Source organism: Antechinus flavipes, chromosome 3, assembly GCF_016432865.1.
Source record: "Antechinus flavipes isolate AdamAnt ecotype Samford, QLD, Australia chromosome 3, AdamAnt_v2, whole genome shotgun sequence".
Classification (NCBI taxonomy): domain Eukaryota; kingdom Metazoa; phylum Chordata; class Mammalia; order Dasyuromorphia; family Dasyuridae; genus Antechinus; species Antechinus flavipes.
In genome coordinates, this window is record NC_067400.1 from 465,597,623 (window position 1) to 465,618,285 (window position 20,663).

The 20,663-nt window shown below is 34.5% G+C and overlaps 1 protein-coding gene across 2 annotated transcripts in view; it reads left to right on the forward strand.

The window, feature by feature from the left end:
* Positions 1-19,776, forward strand: part of CRYL1 (crystallin lambda 1) — a 182,668-nt gene extending 162,892 nt beyond the window's left edge. For both annotated transcript variants that reach the window (XM_051986596.1, XM_051986597.1), the window contains 3 exons: positions 4,143-4,248; positions 15,410-15,516; positions 16,003-19,776. In XM_051986596.1, the coding sequence (XP_051842556.1) occupies positions 4,143-4,248; positions 15,410-15,516; positions 16,003-16,116 (327 nt within the window). In that variant the 3' untranslated portion in view covers positions 16,117-19,776. The remainder of the gene's footprint in view (positions 1-4,142; positions 4,249-15,409; positions 15,517-16,002) is intronic.
* Positions 19,777-20,663: the final 887 nt, after the last annotated feature.

Here is a 20,663-nt window from a genome sequence, read left to right on the forward strand (position 1 = left end):
AGACTTTTTAGAGAAAAATGGTTTTGAATCTGGGTCTTGGAGGAAGCTATGGATTCTAATGACAGTGAAGAGAAAATACATTTTGGGTATTGGGGACAGCTAGGAAAAAGGCATAGAAATTAGAGCTTTCTGCCATGTAACAGGGACAGTGAAAAGTGAAACAAGGACACTTTTGCTTTACCAAAGAGTATATGTGAAGAGGAATATTAAGACTGTATTAAATGTCAAACACAAGACAATATTAGACAAATCTTTGAAAAAGAAGAATATTTCTCACTAGAGTTGATATCATCGTAGTGAGAAAGAGACAAAAAATGAACATCGGAAAAACATGGAGGACAACTGATGTCATTGTCTTGCTAAGGTCTGCAGGTACCTTCAGCAAAGTAATTTTGTTTTCTGATAGAAAAAGTGAGATGCTGAAGCTTCATTTTCCAAATGGACCTTAGACCTTCTTATGAACTTATGAGTCATTGCTTTGGACCCTTTAAGGAATGCTTTTGAGAGAGGAAGAACTGGGTGGATAGTGGAGAGTGAGCCAGGCAGCATACATAGGTGCATACTAAGCCAACTTCACAATCAGTGATGCCGAGAAGGGCAAGACGATTCAGAAGCATATCCAATGCCACACAATTAAAAAGCGAGCAAATACAAGAATGAACCTAATCTGAACAGACTGTTTAACTGGAAGACAGGTCAGTCTCCAAGATTCTTTTACACAGATGCCAGAACAAACAAAGGTATCACTGGGAGAGAATACATTGATGGAATACCTGAAAACCCTAAAAAGTATATCCTTGGAACTGAAATGATCTTTGCAGATATTAAGAAGAAGGCAGAAAAGTCAGACTTGATAGCACATCTTAAAAAAAATTAACCAGTAATAGTTGTCTGGTGACTTATTTATTATAAAAAGATGTCTCTCATGATAGAATTTCTTTTTCTTTTATGTGTACCATAATTACCTTATTTAAATTGGTTTCATCAACCAGAGAATTTTCATTATGAATGGCTGTTTAAAAATTTTGTTCAACAGTCCTTATAAAAGAATTATGTATATTAGGTAAAAAATTTCTAATAATATTCTAACTAAATGTGGTTATTGAGTTACGTCAACTTAAAGCCCCTCCGGAGGTAGCATGTTAATTTTTTTTTTATCATTAAAGCTTTTTATTTTCAAAACATATGCATAGATAATTTTCAAACATCCACCCTTGCAAAACCTTGTGTTCCAAATTTTACCCCTGCCTTCTACCCACCCCCTTCCCTAGATATGTTAAACATGTACATATTTCTACGATTATCAATGTCGAACATTTCAATATGAAGAAAATGGAACATTTCCAGGAGCTGGGAATGCAGATGAATGGCAGTTGTAATTATTCTTTCTTGTGATTTCTAATATTGCCATTACAACAAGCTGTTTGCATAAAGAATTGGCTCTACTACTACATGGAAATGTTCTTATAAAAGAGAAAAATAACCCTCTTAACAGCTCAGATGTTTCAGGAACCTAAATCCAAGAAAGACACAAAGATTACCACAAGAAAAATATTCCTGCAAAGCTGGGTTACTAAAGAAACAAGTTTGGAATCTGAGAAACCATTAGTTATATCCAAAAAATATATGAGGACTTTTGAAGCCTGGCTGGATTTCCTAAAGTAAAAAGATGCTTGAAGAAATCTATTGACTTTATTACTTATAGGTATGGATGAGTTTAAAGGGAGAGTTTCAGAGCAAGGTGCTATAATACTAAGAAGAGCTATTAAAAGCATATGACAAATCAGTGTTTTAGCATTTTAGCAGTTAACTGAAGTAATCTGCTATCTTTCAGACACTGTTGTCATAATCAATTAAAAAGGCTCATCCTTATCAATCAATCATGCTTTTTAGCTTGTAGTTATAATAGCATGATTTCCTTAAGTGAGTGGAAGGTTGCTCTCCATGTCTTGTGGTTGCTGCCCTCCCCCTTTATCAGTAGTAAGATCCAGGTTCTAGTTAACTTCTTGGGTTTGCTTGCAGAAGCAGATCAGGTGCTACTGATTAACAGGATGTAAAAAGAGACAAGTATTGTTGGTTTTCTTTCCTCTCTGCATTTTAAAATCTGTTACAAATCAAGTTTTACTAATTTTGAATGTGTGATTGACATTAACACTCACTTGTCCCGTATGTCAGACAACAATATTGTCACATGAGGTATGTGAAGTATCCTGAGGAGAAGGCAGTAATTCTATGATGCAGAGAGGCTGAGAATAGTGGTATCACTTGTTCTCTTATTTTTCTATTATCAGTTGATAGTGGGGCACCCAGCAGGCCCCATCATCAGAGAAGGTTCTGTGCTCTGTGAACAAAACAGAATTGAAGTAGCTCAAAAGAAACTCAAGATGTGCAAATTTAGAGAATCCATCCCAAATATTCACATGGATGATTTGTGCCTGATCTTTGATGAAAATTCTGAGCTCCTATTGGTCTGATCAGCCACAGTTAGACACACCATAACTTGACATCGTGATATAATTTGAGTCCTCTTTGAGAAATAAGGAACACAACCATCAAGATATATTGTTATAATACAAAATGTTAAAGCAAATTTGCAAAGTAACAATAAACAATTAATTCTCAAAATTCTCAAAAAATATTGATAATATTTTAGGAAAGCAAAAAAGTTTTTTGAAGTATTAATAAATAAAATAAAGATGCTTTAAATATTTCATCTTTGTCTCTTAATTTCTATATTTGTGTATACTTTATAACATAATTATCATAATTATTAAAATGTAATATAATTATTAGTAAAGCTATATATATACACACTATATATATATGTAGAATTCCTAAATAAGTAAATATCCAAAATTGGGGGATATACTAAAAAGTTTTTACTGTGTGGATATAGGATCAAAAACATTTGGAGATGACTGTCCTACATGAGACTTCTCCTATTCTTCCCAATTCCAAGCCTTCTTCCTTGGAAATGACTGTTTACTCTGTATATTGGTTTTAATTATCAGATAAATTCATGTTGTTTTCCTATCATCATGTAAGCTCCTTGAAGGCAGGAACAATTTCATTTTGTCTATATATATCATGTATATACCATATCTGGCACATAGCAGATGCTTAATAAATGCTTCCTGAACCACGAAGCATTTTTTTTTTTTTTACCCCAGAATGGTTTAAATACCCGAGTTGAGTGGGTTCTTCAGTAGTAAGAGTTTACATCCTGTTTGCAAAATTTTGAGTCCCAATTTTGCAAGTGAAGACCTGAAAAGGATCCTAAGCAGCTTTTTAATCACACATTCACTTTTATTAAAAGTTGAATTAGGGAGAGCTTGAAGTGACATTTTTTGTTTTGTTTGGGATTTATTGTTTCTTTTTCTTTTTTTTCCTGGTGGTTTCATTTTAACTCTCTTTCCATTCCTTAGCTTATAGTTTAATAGCATGATTTCCTTAAGTGAGGGGAAGGTTGCTCTCCATATCTTGTGGTTGCTGCCCTTTTCCCACCCCCCCACCCCCCTTTATCAGTAGTAAGATCCAGGTTCTAGCTAACTTCTTGGGTTTGCTTGCAGAAGCAGATCAGATGCTACTGAGTAATAGGATGTTAATGGAGAAATGGAAACTGCAAGGAGAACTCTTTTCAGTTTCTCATGCTTTCTCCTCATTTCTTCCTTTTGTCTTCTTAAAAGCTTCAACTGGTAAATTGTAGTATTTAGAGTTTGAAGAAACCTAAGAGATCATTTAATTCAAACCCTTCATTTTCCAGAAGAGGAAACCAAGCCAGAGAAATCAGACGTGCTTTGCCCAGGGTCACACTGGATACAAAACCATATTTTATGACCAGGTCTCACAAGGAATCCACTTTAAGTCTATATATGATTTCTGGAATATTTGTCCAACTCTAATTTCCTTGGAACTGTTTCATATATCTGTTTATTGCATTATCTGTTGTGAAATTTGTATATTCATTCATGTACTCCACTGACCAGAACAAGTATAGCAGAAACTTCATCTAGATTAACTGAATTGGAGGGTTATTTCTTGACATTTTGCTCCATAAGACATGCTAATCACAGTAGTGTTCATAACGAAATTTCTTTGCTATTCAGAATACTGACTGATTTTATACCCTTTTTTTCATTTAGGAAGGACTAGTATCTCCCTCTGATCTTGATATCGTGATGTCAGATGGTCTTGGAATGCGATATGCTTTCATTGGACCCTTGGAAACAATGCATCTCAATGCAGAAGGTATTTTTTGATTTGAATTAAATTGAGAATTCCTTGCTATGTGATATTTTTTTTATTTCAGTTGAATTTTTGTTGGGCAGAAAAAAACCTCAACCAAATAATTTTACTAGGTCTGGCTTTATAAAAATAACATCACAAAAAAAAAAACCAAAAACAAAAAAAAACAAAACCTCAGAGCCTCAATTCTGAGATTGTCTATCATTTTTAGACAAGAAATGGCTGGACCAACCATTCATGGTTTAGAAGCTGAGTAACAAATTTACCTTTGTATAGAGGAAACATGTTCTAAAGTTAGGCATTTGTTCAGATAAGGATACAGGGTATTCTTTCTCAGAACTGTGAACATACTAGTCTAATGATAGAAAGATTAGTGTTGAGATCACTCTTCTGAATGAGATGTTCTCATGAAGATTCTGGCTATGTGATCTTGGATTCTGAGCCTTCCTTTCCACTTCTATAAAAGGAGGATAATCATATTTGCATTATTCATTTCACAGGGTTGTGTTGAGGAAAGTTCTATGTTAGCTTTAAAGCACTGTATAAATAAATTGAGCTACTATTATCATCATAACAGTCTAGGGAATTAGGGTTAAGGGAATAATGTCCTGGTATGTCATTTGCTTAAAATGATAATTTTTGGTACTTTCATTTTTCTATATAACATACACACACAGTCTTTGATAAATAGTGAACATCCCTTAATCACTTAGATTTAAGTAAAAATTCTGTAGTCTCATTATACTTTCTTTCCTTTCTTCCCTTCCTCCCAAATCCACTGATTTAAGTTAAGTGTAAGTCATTGTGCTAGGTACTGAAAACAATCAAAGGATATCCCAGGTACCCATAGAAATCAGCAGGGAAAAGGGCATTGAGAATAGTTTCACCTTTTAAACAAATAGTCATAGAGGCCAGTGAAACCAGAAACTTGAGAAGTCCATAAGTAGTGTGCTGTAGACAGGATGGAGGCCCATAGTAATTTTTTAAACAAGAGACATCTGATAAGAATATCTAGTGGGCTGAATGACAGTGATGTGGATTTCAACCTCAGTGCATTCCAAAGACCAAGGTTAGACATGTAAGAAATGATTTAGAATACATTGAAAGCCTCATTACCCTTCTTGCAGAAATCAGGATCTATCAAGATTGGAAGTTAGAATAGTTTTTTTCCTTTTATTATTGCGTTTTGTGATGATATTTTCATAAAGTCAGTGCACCAAAAGATTTATCCAGACTTAATAAAATAACTTGTCTAAGAATTTTTTTGCCTCTGAATTCAACTGAAACATGACCCTTTCCCCCAGTATCCTCTAGCATGTATGTATTTCTTTTTGTATCTTTTTTTCCAAGATACAAGTGTGAGAAGATTTTTACACATAGTTTTGTACCTTACCTACAGGCAATATTAGATGAATTTTGAAAGGAAGAAAGAAAAGTACAGTAATGCCACAAGTTTTCTTCTTATATCTCTAAATAATTTTGTTAGATCCATTAATTGTTTATTTCTATATGTGCATGGTATATAGACATGAGAAAATGTCAAAAGATATTGTTTTTGCAATGACACTTCAGGATACTCTTCCCTTAATTCTTAAGCTGTTATGAGGATAATAATTACATGCATTATTTTTTAACATAGTGCTTCAAAGTATGCACAGAATTTTCCTTGCAAAAGCCCTATGAAATGAGAAGTGCAAGTATAATTATCTTCATTTTACAGAGGTATTTCTCTCCTTACACATAGATTTGATTTTTATAATTAAGAATTACCAATGTATAACTTTGATTCATTTATATGATGATGTTCTTCACTTAATATTAAAAGGCCAGTTGATTGAACCTATGGTCTTGCCTGAATTAGGAGTTGTCAGTTTTTCTGGCTGAACTAGTGACTCATTCATTCCAGGCAGAAGAGGAAACTAAGATTCAGATTCTAAGATCAAATAGTCAGGATCTTCATAAAAACATCACATATTAAGTGGTATTACTTCAACACAAATCTATTTGTTATCAGACTTAATATTAACTTTTATGTCATAATTTATTCAACCACTTGATAGTTTAAAAAAAAAAAACCTAACTAACCCTGTTAGTTTTTAGTTCTTTGCCACCACAAAAAGAGGACTTTTTCTTCTTTCACTGAATTCTGGGATAAAGGTACAGCAGTGGTATCACTAATTCAAAAAAATATTTGGAGTTTAATAATTTGCTTTTTAGAATGGCCGGGCCAACTCATAACTCCAACAACAGTGCATTAATGTGCATACTTGCCTACGTCCTTAGCAATGTTTGTTATATTCTTTTTTTGGTCTACTTTGTGAATATGATGAATATAAGGGAAAACTTTAGAGTTGTTTTAATTTGCTTTTTTTCGGATTATTGGTAATTTTAAGTATTTCATATAACTAAATATTTTTAGTTTCTTCCTTTGAGAGTAGCCAGTTCATATTGTTGAACTATGTATAAATTGAGAAATACCTCTTATTCTTTTTTTATTATAGCTTTTTATTTACAAGATATATGCATGGGTAATTTTTCAGCATTGACAATTGCAAAACCCTTTGTTCCAATTTTTCCCTTTCTTCCCTCCACCCCCTCCTCCAGATTTCAGGTTGACCAATACATGTTAAACATGTTAAAGCATAAGTTAAATACAATATATGTTATACATGTCCATACAGTTATTTTGCTGTACAAAAAGAATCAGACTTTGAAATAGTATACAGTTAACCTGTGAAGGAAATCAAAAATGCAGGTGGATTAAAATAGAGGGATTGGGAATTCCATGTAGTGGTTCATGGCCAACTCCCAGAGTTCTTTCGCTGGATGTAGCTGGTTCAATTTATTATTGCTCTATTGGAACTGATTTGGTTCATCTCATTGCCGAAATGGACCACATCTGTCAGAATTGATCATTATATAGTATTGTTGTTGAAATATACAATGATCTCCTGGTCCTGCTCATTTCACTCAGCATCAGTTCATGTACATCTCTCCATGCCTCTTATTCTTATAAATTTGAACCAGTTCCTATGCTCAAGGGGTTATAAATTCATGCATATGCTTTGACATGACAATATTGCTACTACTAGACATAAATACCAAAAAAGATTTTTTTAAAAGAAAAAGGATCTATATGTTCAAAAAATATTTATAGCAGCTCTCTTCTCAAGACAAAAAATCAGAATTTGAGGGGATACCCATCAACTGAGGAATGGCTGAATAAATTGTGGTATGTGTTTGTGATAGAATATTATTTTTCTATGGGAAATGATGAGCATGATGCTCTCAGAAAAAAAAAAAAACTTGGAGAGAACTCTATAAAGTCAATCAAAGTGAAATATACAATATACAAAGTAATAGCAATGTTCTGGGATAACCAGCTATTTGGGACTTTGCTATTCTCAGCAGTACAATGATTCATGACTACGCTGAAGGACTTATGATGAAAAATACTAATCCATACCCAGAGAAGAAACTGATTGTTTCTGAATACAAATTGAAGTAAACTTTCTTTGTCTCTGTCTGTCTCTCTTTTTAACTTTATTTTTCTTGACTTTTTTTTTTTCACTAGAATAGGAAAACTATTTTCTTTCATAACATGATGTTTTTTGGAAATCGTTTACATAACTTCACGTGATTTCTTAATGGGGCATAGGGGTAGGGATAAGGGAGAGAACCTAGAACTCAAAAGTTTTAAAATCAAATGTAAAAAAATTGTTTTAAATGGACCTGTGGAAAAATATTAAATGCATACATTTTAAAAAATTTTGAATCAGTTTCTTATCGTTTGTTAACTGTGTAGCTGAGACCACCTGATTTTTTGTGGTTCTTTTTTTAAAATCATAAAAAAATTTTGAGATGAAAATAGCAAGTGAGTTTATGGGTCAGAATATTCTTCTCTGAGTGGAATCTTACACTGAAATCATTTAGAGTTGGGCTCCATTGGGCAGTATCTAGAACTATATCTGTACTATTCACTATCAAATAGCATTATCTGATTATTCCTTGTGTTTTAAAAATGGGAAATTTCCCTTCTCACACACAGATTTGATGTTTATGATTAAAAACTATCCAAAGGATAGATTTGATTCATTTATATGAAAGTTTCATTCATTTTAGATAGAGGTCAATTGATTGAAGCTTGGCTTTGCCTGAATTAGGAAGTCTTAGTTTATTTTCTGGCTGTATTGTTGACTCATTCATTCTCCAGGTAATTCATCATTTCTACTAAAATTTAGGAGCTTTTTAAAAGAATTAGATTTTGTCTCTTGGAAAACTGAGCTTTGGAGCCCTTTGCTTTTGATCTTCATCAATAAGCTTTGTGAAGAATTGCTTCTTAAAACCAGAAAGCTTCATTCAAGTTGGTGAACATCAGCTTTAGAAAATTCAGGTTAGTTTGGAATAACAAACTCTAGAGCCTTCCATACTATGTGCTTACAAATGCCATGGAAGCTCAGATTCCACTGGAATTTTTCACTAAACTCTTATTCATAATGATCTTTCTTTGGGTTTGTCAGTGAACCTTGTTTGCCTCAGTTTTCTTATCTGAAAATGAGCTGAAAAAGGACTCAGTAATAATCACCCAAATTTGACACTTATAAGCTACATTGAGGATTATACAGAAGAAAACATTGTAAAAATAGAATATAAATGTCAGTTATATTATATTACAAAATATCAAATTTGGAAGTGATCTTGATGTTGGTCAATTGTTTTCAGTCATAATCAGTTCTTCTTGATCGATTTGGCATTTTCTTGTCAAAGATACTAGAGTGGTTTGTCTTTTCCTTCTCCAGTTAATTTTTCAGATGAAGAAACTGAGGCAAGTGGAATGAGTTGTCTTTCCTGGGTTAGATTTGAACTCAGGAAGATGAATCTTCCTAACTCCAGGCTTGACATTCTATTCACTGTGACACCTAATGTCTAAAAGAGATCTTACATTCCTCATAAATAGTCACTGAGCCTTCATTGAAGACCCCTAGTGAGAGGAATCTCTTACCTTCCAGGGGAGCCCATTCCACTTTAGGACAATTGAAATTGTTAGAATATTTTTATATTTGACAGAAATCCACCTAACTACCTCATTGCATCGTCTATCCACTGTCATCCTTCTGAGACCAATGAGAGCACACTGAATCTCTCTTTCACATTTTGATTTTTTTAAAGCTGGGATTTATTTAATAGCTTTTTATTTTTCCAAATACATGCAAAGATAGTTTTCAGCATTCACCTTTGCAAAATCTTATATTCCAAGTTTTTTCCCTTCCTCCCAAACTCTTCATTCCCCTAGACAGCAAGCAATCCAATTTAGGTTAAACAATTTTTCTAAACATATTTCCATATTTGTCATACTGCACAAGAAAAACCTGATCAAAAAGGAAAAAAGAACATGAGAGAAAAAAAAAAAACAAGCAAACAACAACAACAAAAAGATGAAAATATTATGCTTTGATCCACATTCAATCTTTGTAGTTCTTTCTCTGGATGAGTATGACTCTTTCCATGTAAGTCTGTTAGAACTTGCTTTGAATCGCCTCATTACTGAAAAAAGCCAATTCCATCATAATTGACCATCATATAATCTTACTGTTACTTTGTACAATGTTCTCTTGGTTTTACTTATTTCACATAGCATCAGTTCATGTAAGTCTTTCCAAGTTTTTCTGAAATCAGCCTGCTCATCATTTCTTAGAGAACAATAATATTCCATAACATTCATATACCACAACTTATTCAGTCGTTCTCCAATGGATGAGTATTCATTCAATTTCTAGTTCCTTGCCACTACAAAAAGAGCTGCTACGAACATTTTTTCCATGTGTGGGTCATTTCTCCATTTTTATGATCTCTTTGGGATACAGACCTAGTAGAGACACTGCTAGATTCAAGAATATGCACAATTTTATAATCCTTTGGGCAAAATGGTTGCACTAGTTCACAACTTCATCAACAGTATATTACTGTCCCAGTTTTCCTACATCTCCTATAATTTATCATTATTCACATGAAAGCCCTTTAGAGTCTTGAAGGCAGCTGAAAGCTATTAATGTTAATCAATAAGTGTTAAGCATCTACTATTTATTAGGCACTATTCCAGATATTGAGTCTGCTCTTCCTTAGGCTAAATATTCACAGTTCCTTTAACTGATCCTCCATTTCTTAGGATAGAGGTACCTCAGTACCCTCCTCAGATAACCTCTTTTTAAAAAGAATATTGACAAATAATAAAGCTATGTTTCAAATGTATTCTGATCAAGACAGAATCCAGGACGAGTGTACCCCTCCTGTGCCTTGGACACTGAACTTTTTATTGTGACTTAAAAGCTTGTCTCGATCATGATGAAAGCTTAGCTTACTACTTATATATATATATATATATATATTATATATATATATATATATATATATATACATAAATGTATACTTAATCCACATAATAAACATTGATAAGCACAAGCATTTCAATATATGAAGACCAAAAGAAGAGACTAGTATATGAAGCTGCGCCTCAAATTATATATGTATTATATAGTCTATTATCCATTATATATTTATTTATACACACCTATACAACACACACACATAGATAAATATAACATATATTATATTTAACAGTGCCTTTTGGGGCTTTGCTTACCTCTTTACTTTTCTTCTTAGTATTTAATTGATGTTCTTTTCTTTTGGCATCATGACTCTTTCTTCTATCTCCCTCTCCCAAAGAAAAGTCCTCTCTTATAGTAAATTAATCTACAAAACATACACACATTAGCCATGTTTTTAAAAAGTATGTCTCATTTTGCATATCAAAAAGAAGGAGGGGGGAAAATGCCACATCATCAATCTTTTGGAGTTGTGATTGTCAGTGCATTATTCACAACTCTTAAGTGTTTCACAACTGTTTTCCTTTTCAATACTGTAATCATATAGATTTTCTCCTAGTTCATTTCACTCTGTATTTTACGTAAATTGTTCTAAGTTTCTCTGAGTCTGTCAATTCATTTAGGAGAGATAATAAGTATATAAACGTGGGCTTTTGGCACTTAACGCCTACAGCAAGTTGTTGAACATGAATATAGTGGAATATTACTGTACTGTTAACAAGTGATGACTGTTAAGCGAATTCAACCAAGAAAGTCTTTTAAAGGTACAATTATTAATATAGTATTAGCTTAATTAGCAGCACTGGTTCTTGCTGTTCTTGTTTTCAATTGGGTCAAACTCTCTGTGACCACATTTGGGTTTTTCTTGGCAAAGACATTGGAGTGGATTGCCATTTCCTTCTCCAGCTCATTTTACAGATGAGGCAAACAGGGTTACATGACTTGCCCAGGATTACACAGCTAGTAAGTGTTTGAGGCTGGATTTGAACTCATAAAGATGAGTCTTCCTGACTTCAGACTTAGCATTTTGTCTTAGGGGAATCCTTAAAGATGCTAAACACTTATTAATACCCATGGAGGCTGCAGAGAAGAGTGATGTATCACTAAAGAAAATAGATGGACTCCTTAGTAACTTATCAAGAAACAGTTTCTGCTCATTTCACAAAAGACAAAGTTATTTACCAAGTATTTCTTGACTTTACAATGTGAGAAATATTTATACAAGAGAATTTAAAGATAGAAATTGAAAGAAAATATAAATTGTAATATATAGCAAGTAAAAGGTTTCACTATTTTTAGTTCTACTTGAAGAACTAAGTGGGTCTTTAAAAAACAAATTTAAAAAGCAATCAAATTAACTGCCCCACTTTTATTCCATTCAACTTATTTGTTAAAACAAACCTATGGAAAATTTAGGTGCACCATCCCTGTGTCCTTTCACCTGAGGATAGCTTCATGTGTAATGGGGATCATAAGCTTTAGAACCAGAAGAACCTTTGGGATCATCTAATACAATGTATCTGTTTTTACTAAGATGAGAAAACTAAGGCCCATCTAGAGAAAAGGCAAGACTTACCTTAGGTTACTAATAGCAGAGCAGAATTTGAACCAGGTCTTCTGTAACTCCAGATTCAGAATTTATGATGGAGTGTTGATTTGGGGCAGATAAGGACACTCACAGATGAAAGCTGGTGCAGGAATTGGCTTTAGCAGAATTAGAACTTCTCCTTGAGTAAGGAGGAGCTGTTATTCTGCATTATCTTTTCTGGATCCTGATCAGGTTAATAGTGTTTGCCTTCTAATTGTGAGACCATGTAACTAGTTCCTGTGAACCTGTGACTCTCTTCACAAATAATGTCTTTTGACTCTTCTTGGCTCTTTTATTCTTGTTAAGGCTACAGGAATCAACCATAACCAGCTTGGGTTTCTTGTAGTACTTATTGGCAAATACTATCCACTTAGTACTCTTAAAAAGGCATTAAATGAGGAAGACTTCTTTTTCTGGAATAAACTAAAACCCATAGGTAACATCATTCAGCAAATTTAAAGAGAACTAATTAGTATATATATCCTGAGCCCCAAAGGAAAAGTTCAAATTTGACCTTGACACTTAGTAACTGTGTGACCCTGGGGAAGTTAATTAATTTTGCTTCAGTTTCCTCATCCATAAAATGAACTAGAGAAGAAAATGGCAATTTCCTCCAATGTCTTTACCAAGAAACTCCAAATGGGGTCATGAAGAGTTGGACATGATTGAAAAACGAGTGAACAGTCAAAGGAAAAAAAAAAAAAACTTGGTTATAGTTTCCAAGTTCCAGTACTGTTGAGATCACTTAAACAGAATAAAAAGAAAATTTTAAAACATTTGACTTCTTGAAGAACTTGGGAGAACTGAAGAATTTGGAATCAAGATCCAAGATTCAAATTCAGGCTCTGTAATTTGCTATTTGTAGAATGTTTAGCAATTCATTTAATCCGAACCTTGTTTCTTCATCTATAAAAAACATGTCCTAACATGCTTTCCAGTTCCAAATCCTATAATTCTATATTTGGATTTTTTAATAAAAATATTTCTAAGTGGGGATATGGATAATGTTTTAGCATAAAGAAATAGAAGAAAAATATTATGGAGGCAAAATGAAATGAAATTACTGAGTTTAGGATCAAATCCTGTGATGTCAGGCAAATATGAACTGAACATTGAAGAAGATGGTTTTGGTTTCTATTTTCTTTAAGGAAAAAAAGTTGAACCTCAGAGCCTAAGGACTGATTCAGTTTAATTTTAAATGATTTACTCTGGTATTTTTGAGGAGGAGGTGATTGAGGTTTTGTGGCATCTCATCTTACTCTTTTCCTTTTCTATGTCCATCTCATTCCTGAGTTAAAAGCATACATTATTGAGTTTTTACTTAAGACATCTTGGAAATGGGCCAAAGGTGTAGCCGCAACAGCAAGAGGAAGAATCGTTCCTTGTATAGAGCATTCGGCCAGGATTTGGGGACTTCAGTTTCTTTCTTTAAAAGGGAAAAAAAATGAAACCCAGGATCTACTTCTGACTGGGTTGGATTTCCAAGCAAACTCTCTCACCCGGCTCAACTTCACCTTCCTCCTTCCTCTTAGAAAGTAAATAGAATAACATTTGTAGCTGCCTCCCAGAGAGGCATAGACAATGGAATGTGAAGGAGGAACTCATGAAGACAGACAGAGCATGTCAGGACAATAATGTTGCCCTCACAACAGGAGGAAGTAGGGTGACTTTTCTGGCAGGTCAGGATTCTGAGTGATAATCTTAGCTTTAATGACATACAGAGTAGAAAGAATGATGAATTTGGAATGCCCTTTGGGAAGGGCATAGATTTGGATGTATTTCCAAATGAGCTTGGTTAAAAACACAGTATAAAATAAGACAAATGGACTAGAAAAGACCAGCTCTAATGTTTGGGATTATTGTCCTATAATTCATGTATGTAAGTACAAAAAGAAAAAGGAAAAAAAAAAAAAAAGAAGAAGGGCAGTCCCTTCCCTGAAGGAGTTTCCAATCTAATGGGGGAAGATAATACGTTTTAAAAGGAAGCCAGGGGAAGGTGAGGAAGTATGAGCCTCAAATCTCGTTAGATCTTACAAGATGATGAACTTTCTGAAAAATGATATAATTTTCAAATTCCAGTGCTGTTAAGGTCACTTAGAGAAGTGGTGCCAAAGTCATGCAATCAAGTAGGAAATAAAAATCTATTCTGAGCCCTTACATGGCGTATTGGCAGGGTGTGGGGTGGATTTAAATTTGGAATTCATCATTGTGAGGAATTTTTAGTGTAGAAACTTACTGTCTATACTTTATGGCCTTAGACACAGGCAGTATGTGTCAAAGGTAAGCCGTAAATCCAAGGCTTCATGACTCCAAGGTCAGCTCTCTATTCATATGGCATCTTCTCATCATAGATGTATCATCCATAATTTAGAAAGCATTACTGGGGAATCTCCATCTTTGTGTTTTCCCAACCTTCCTTAGGTCAGAGAAGGCTATATAGAATACCATTTCTTAATAATTATAAATTTGGCTACTATTAGAAGCTTTTGTACCAGTTGCTTTACATTCCTTTCTTTCTTCATTCCCTAATAATTATTTTTTTTCAATACTACCACATTGGGTATGCAGTTGGATTTAGGGGGACGGCTCTGACAAGAAAAGGTGGGAAACATCTACATACCTGAGATAATTGGTTGGGATCGGGGCCAGTGAAGACACAATGGTTTCTATGCCAAAAGATCTTATTAGAGAAGAAAAAAGAATTTCAGAAAATAGTAGAGGGTTCCATCAAAAGAGCTCTCCTCTGTTCTTGATCAGTACAATTCCTTTTCTTGATTGAACTTGCACTAATAAAACTCTTAGAAAATATATTTAATGCAATCTCACCTTTTTTTTTTTTTTTTAATCTTCCTTGCACCTCACTTATTTGAGGAAACAGTTCCATGGTCGTCTTTAGGATTTGTGTAGCTGGTAGTTTCCTTCATGGGTTATTTACTGGTCATTATAAGATGTTAGATTTGAAGAGTCACATAATTTTTTTCTCCTTGGATTTTATGAACTGAATTCAGAAAAGAAAAAAAAAAAAGATGATTTGGTAATCTCAGCCATTGCTAAACTAATGAGGAAAGGCTAGATCTGATCTCCCTTCAAAGTCAAGCCTATTAATTTAAAAAAAGTTTTTTTGATTGGGGATCTTCATTGCTAAGTGATATTTATATTACTAATATACTTTAATCCTGTCTCATCATTTCAGGCATGTTGGATTATTGTAACCGATACAGTGAAGGCATGAAGCGTGTACTAAAAACATTTGGGCCAATTCCAGATTTTTCTGGAGCAGGTTTAGAGAAAGTTCATCAGGTATGTATTCTGGTGTGGAAATTCCCTTCACCAATTCAGATCAGTCCTCATCTACAACTTAGAGCTTTAGACAATTGAAGCCCACTCAAATCCTGCTTTCCTTCTCCTATATGGAACTTTGGTGTAATCTTTGCTTTCCTCTCTGGCCCTAGAAGGTCCTTATGGCTCTTGATCAGGCTTTTGCAGGGATAATGAGCACAGAGGCTTTATCAGAACTACCAGTACCCAAGAGATCATTCAAGAACTCAAAAGCAGTATCAGCGATGAATATATTTCACTTGGTAATTCATGATTGATTAGTCTCAGGTTGAATTTGTAGGGACAGCATCCTCACAGTAACTGGGAAGCCCCATGCTAAGATTAACATTCCCATCTCTTGTGCTGGCTGAGAAATGAAAAGATCATGGTTGATGTAAAAGTGAAGAAAGCAGAACCAGTGTCTCCCTCTGAGCACCTTCACCAAATCTCCCTTTTCTTTTACCACAGGACATGTGTGCCCACATTCCTGCTGATCCAGCACACCTGGCTGCCAGGAGGCAGTGGCGAGATGAATGCCTCATGAAGCTTGCCAAGTTGAAAAGCCAAATGCAGGCTGAGTGAAGTTTCCCACAATAACACTGTTGTCATGGCTCATGTGGCAAGCACTTTCTGGGTTGTAATCATAGAAATGTCTAATCTGATTGCTTTAAACCAATGAAAACCCTCAGTTCCCTTTAGAACCAGAGAAGTCTCCTCCCCTTTTAGCAGCAGAATTCACTACTTGACTTGATAAGCTGTGGCAAAAACCACATGGGGCTAGCCCAGAACGCACATTTGGTGTTCTCAGAAACATGACTCTGGACAGGTGTTGTGTTTCCAGGAGCTGTTTGTCCTAGCACCAGAGACAGAAAGGAGTCTGATGAGGCAATCACCGGTGACTGCCTAAAACAAAAGCAATCATTGATGAGACGGAATCCTTTTGTTTTTATTGTGATTATGTATAGTAGCTTTACACATGATTCTGTTGTAGCTCCATGATACTTTGATTTATATTGAAATGTTTTTGTGTCAAATCATTTATTCCTAAATATGCCATATAATTATTCTAAACACTGCGTGTGACTATCTATGCATTTACTTTATGAGTTATTCTTAATAAACATTACTGGTTTCCATAAAGTGATTCATCTTCTCGACAGTCTTTTAGCCAGTGATGGTGCTTAGTCCTGGCTCTCTCTTCAGGGGTAAAGGAAGTCTATACTCAGTGCAGCGTCAGCAGGGAGTCTGTGCTGATTAGTGCTGCTTTCATAGAAATGCCTTTATCTGGAGAGGACAAGTACAGGGTGATGGATAAAGAACCAGCCCCAGAGGGGCAGCTCGTTGGCACAGTGGATACAGCACCAGCCTTGAAGTCAGGAGGACCGGAGTTCTAATTTGATCTCATACACTTCACATTTCCTAACTGTGTAACCCTGGGCAAATCACTTAACCCCAATTGCCTCAGCAAAAAAAAGAGTCAGGAGGACCTGGGTTTCAAGTCTCATTTCTGACTTATATTGTCTGTGTTGCTAAGAGCGAATTACATAATGGTTGCCAGTCTTCATTGGAAGAGATAGTTTCCTCAATAGAAATTCCCTACGATAATGATATTAAAGGTTCACATTCTCCCAAAAAGTGGGAAGTAGAGCTAATTTATTTGTTATTGTTGACTATTATAAGAAACAGCACAGTGCATGGAGTTGAGAGAACAATTCTTGAGGCAGCTGGTGGTACAACACTGGCCTAAAGTCAGGAAAACCTGAATTCAAATCCAGCCTCAGATATCTTCTAATTGTGTGATCCTGGGAAAGTCACTTAAAGTCTGTCTACCTTCATTTCCTCATCTATAAAATGGGGATACTGCACCTGACTTTCACAGTTGTATCAAATGAAATAATATTTGTAAAATCCTGAGGATATTGCCTGACACATAGAAGGTGCTTAATAAATGCATATTCCCTTCTCTTCCCCAATTCTGCCTCTATCCTGGATCAGAGAAACAGTGTGAACTAGAAATAATAATAACAATAACTTACATCTATATAGAACATGAAAATTTCTAAAATTCTTTACATATGTTGTCTCGAGCTTTGCAACTACTTGTGAAGTAGGTTCTCTGGTGATTATATCCTGCTTTTACAGATGAGGGAACTGAGGTTATATTAGGCCATTTTTCAATTCCCATACTTTCTCCATAGGATCATAAAGGATATTAAATTTTATCTTCACATTTTATAAAAATTGAAGCATAGAAATTTACCCAAGTTTATACCAGGTTGTAATAAAATGATAGAATTCGAAACCAGGTCCTCCAATTCCAAATCCACTGCACCATGCTACCTCCCACTGTGAAATCCATTCTTGCTCTATCACTGACTCCCTGATGACATGGGGAATGTTCCCAGCACCACGATATGTGCTCACTTTTTCCTTCTCTTAAGTATATATCTTAAAACTGATTATCTAGAGTAGGGGTATCAAAATCAAATAGAAACAGGAGCCAATAAACCCTATTTAGGCATTCCTGCAACAAGCATATTAACTTAGATAACCATATATTAACACTATCTATGCTATATTGTATTTTTGTTTACATTTTATATTCTAATTACATTTTAATATGGGTTTATATTCAGTATAGTTGAAAGCTGCAATACTATGCCTGTTAGATATCTCAGACTTGGAATGTGGGGAGGGTCCAGATGTTATTCCTAAAAGGTGCTATTGATGTAAATGGTGTCCTCTTTAATCTTGAGGGGAGGGTCAAAATGGAATCTTTGGGGGAAGGGTGATTTGGGGTCTCAAACCCTCTTGACCTCTGGGAGGGGCACATCCTCCTGTCCATAAGGAAAACTCTCAAGATAAGTAATCTCATTCACTTTTGAATTTAATTGAATTGAAAATCAGTCTTTCATATTCATCCAGTGATTGGCCCTCGCTCGGGGTAAAAGATGATCTTGAACCCCGAATCTTTGCTAAATGCCCTTTTGAACTTAGCCCACTGGTCTTTCTCAGTGTAAACCTTTGCAGAAGTCCTAACAGGATTTTGCCCACTGATGAAGATTTTCTTCTCAGTGTAAACCCATCTTTGCAAAAATAATCCTCACAGGATTCTTTGCTAACTAAGAAAGCTGTTTTCTTAGTGCAAATAAATCCTCTTTTGCCACAAACTTCGAGTTTGTGAATTCTTTCGCAAAGGATCTGTGATATAGGCCAGAAGAGATCTCTTCCCCTCAATTCTTACACCTCAGCAGGATACTTTTCTTCTAAGGCTAAACCCAAATAAGTTACTTGTTCAAGACCTCTTGACCTGGGAGCCATATATTTTTTCTTTTGTTTAAAAATTATCTGGGGCAGCTAGTTGGTGCAGTGGATAGAGCACCGGCCCTGAAGTCAGGAGGATCTGAGTTTAAATCTGGCTTCAGACACTTAATATTTCCTAGCTGTGTGACCCTAAGCAAGTCATTTAATCCCAATTACCTCAGAAAAAATATATACATACATTTCTTGATCACTGTATTTCATTATAATTTGTCCCCTTTATAATTTGTTATGTTTAATTTTGTGATTCTGAGATGGGGATCGAATGATTAAAGAAATCCATGACACATAAAATTAAGAACTCCTGCTCTATGCCTCACCTTCTTAAACTGTGGGTTATCTGTGCAACAGGAGAACTGTTCGGTTTTGCAAATATGTATTTTATCTAGGATATACTGCAACATATTTAAAATTTATAGGACTGCTTGCCATCTTGGGGGGGGTAGAGGGAGGGAGAGGAAAAAATTGAAACATAAGTGAGTGCAAGGGATAATGTTGTAAAAAATTACCCTGGCATGGATTCTGTCAATACAAAGTTATTATTAAATAAAATAAAATTTAAATTAAAAAAAAAAAAGAAAACTGAGAAAAAAAAATAAACTGTGGGTTATGACCCCATATGGGGTCTCATAACTGAATGTGGGGGTCATAAAGTTATGATTTACTATCAATAAATGTTTGATTTGTATGCCTGTTTTATACTCTTATATCCCCGGGCTCATGTAACCATTTCAGCACATTTCTTGGGCTAAAAGATGCTGAGAATGGAAAAAGTTTAAGAAGCCCTGCTTTAAACTTTAAGTTCTTGGACCTCTCATTTTGGCTTGTAATTGTGGGAAGTTTCCTTATAGGTTGTACTTTGTTTTTTGTCTGGGTGGTTTTTGTATTTTGAGATCTGAAAATAAAAGATCCCTCCTGAAATGTTTTGTTTTTCTTTCTCTAAAAAAGGTTCTTTGACTGCCATCAGCATGTGGATTATAAATGAGAAAGATTTTATGTCCCTGATATGGAAGATTTCAATTATTTCAAGATAAAAAGGAAATGTAAAAATGTTGACTCTGTGTGATTAATAAAATGTTATATACATATCTCTTTGATATGTATATACTTGAGCTTACATGTGAAATGTCGGTAGTTTAAGTATATATTAGTATCTAGTTTATATTAGTAAGTATATATATTAGTATATATAGTAGTATAAGTATATATTAGTATAGTAGTATCTACACTGCAGATGAAGAGTGCTGCTATTTTCAGAAGACAATTGATCTACACTATAAAGCCTCTTTAGTGAAATTTGTAATAGTGTGAAAGAGGTAAATGAACAATTGGACAACAAATATATATTTTAAAAGTGTATTCCTGTCTTGCTGCTAGACAAGGAAGCCAATTCCATCAGTTAGTTGCTACATATATTTTCATGGATTAGAGATAAAAGTGTTTATCAGTACACATCTCTTAGATAGACTTTGCAAAAAGCAATAAATAGGTACCAGAAGTAAAGAGGAGGGCAAGTTGGATTTCCTTCAAGAAAATATGCTTTATCTTTAATCACCATAAACTTAACACTGAAACAAAGGCTCATCTTTTTCATATGATAGTCTTTCTATATAATTCATGGCTGCCAGTCATGAAATATCACAACCTCCAAAAAATTAAAGCTATGGACAACTCATGGTAAGTATGAATAGGCTATATTGCTGTTGTGTTGTGTCCTATTCTTTGTGATTGTGACCCTATTAGGGTTTTCTTGGCAGTGATTTGTAGTGGTTTGCTATTTTTTTTTTCCAGCTCATTTTATAGATGAA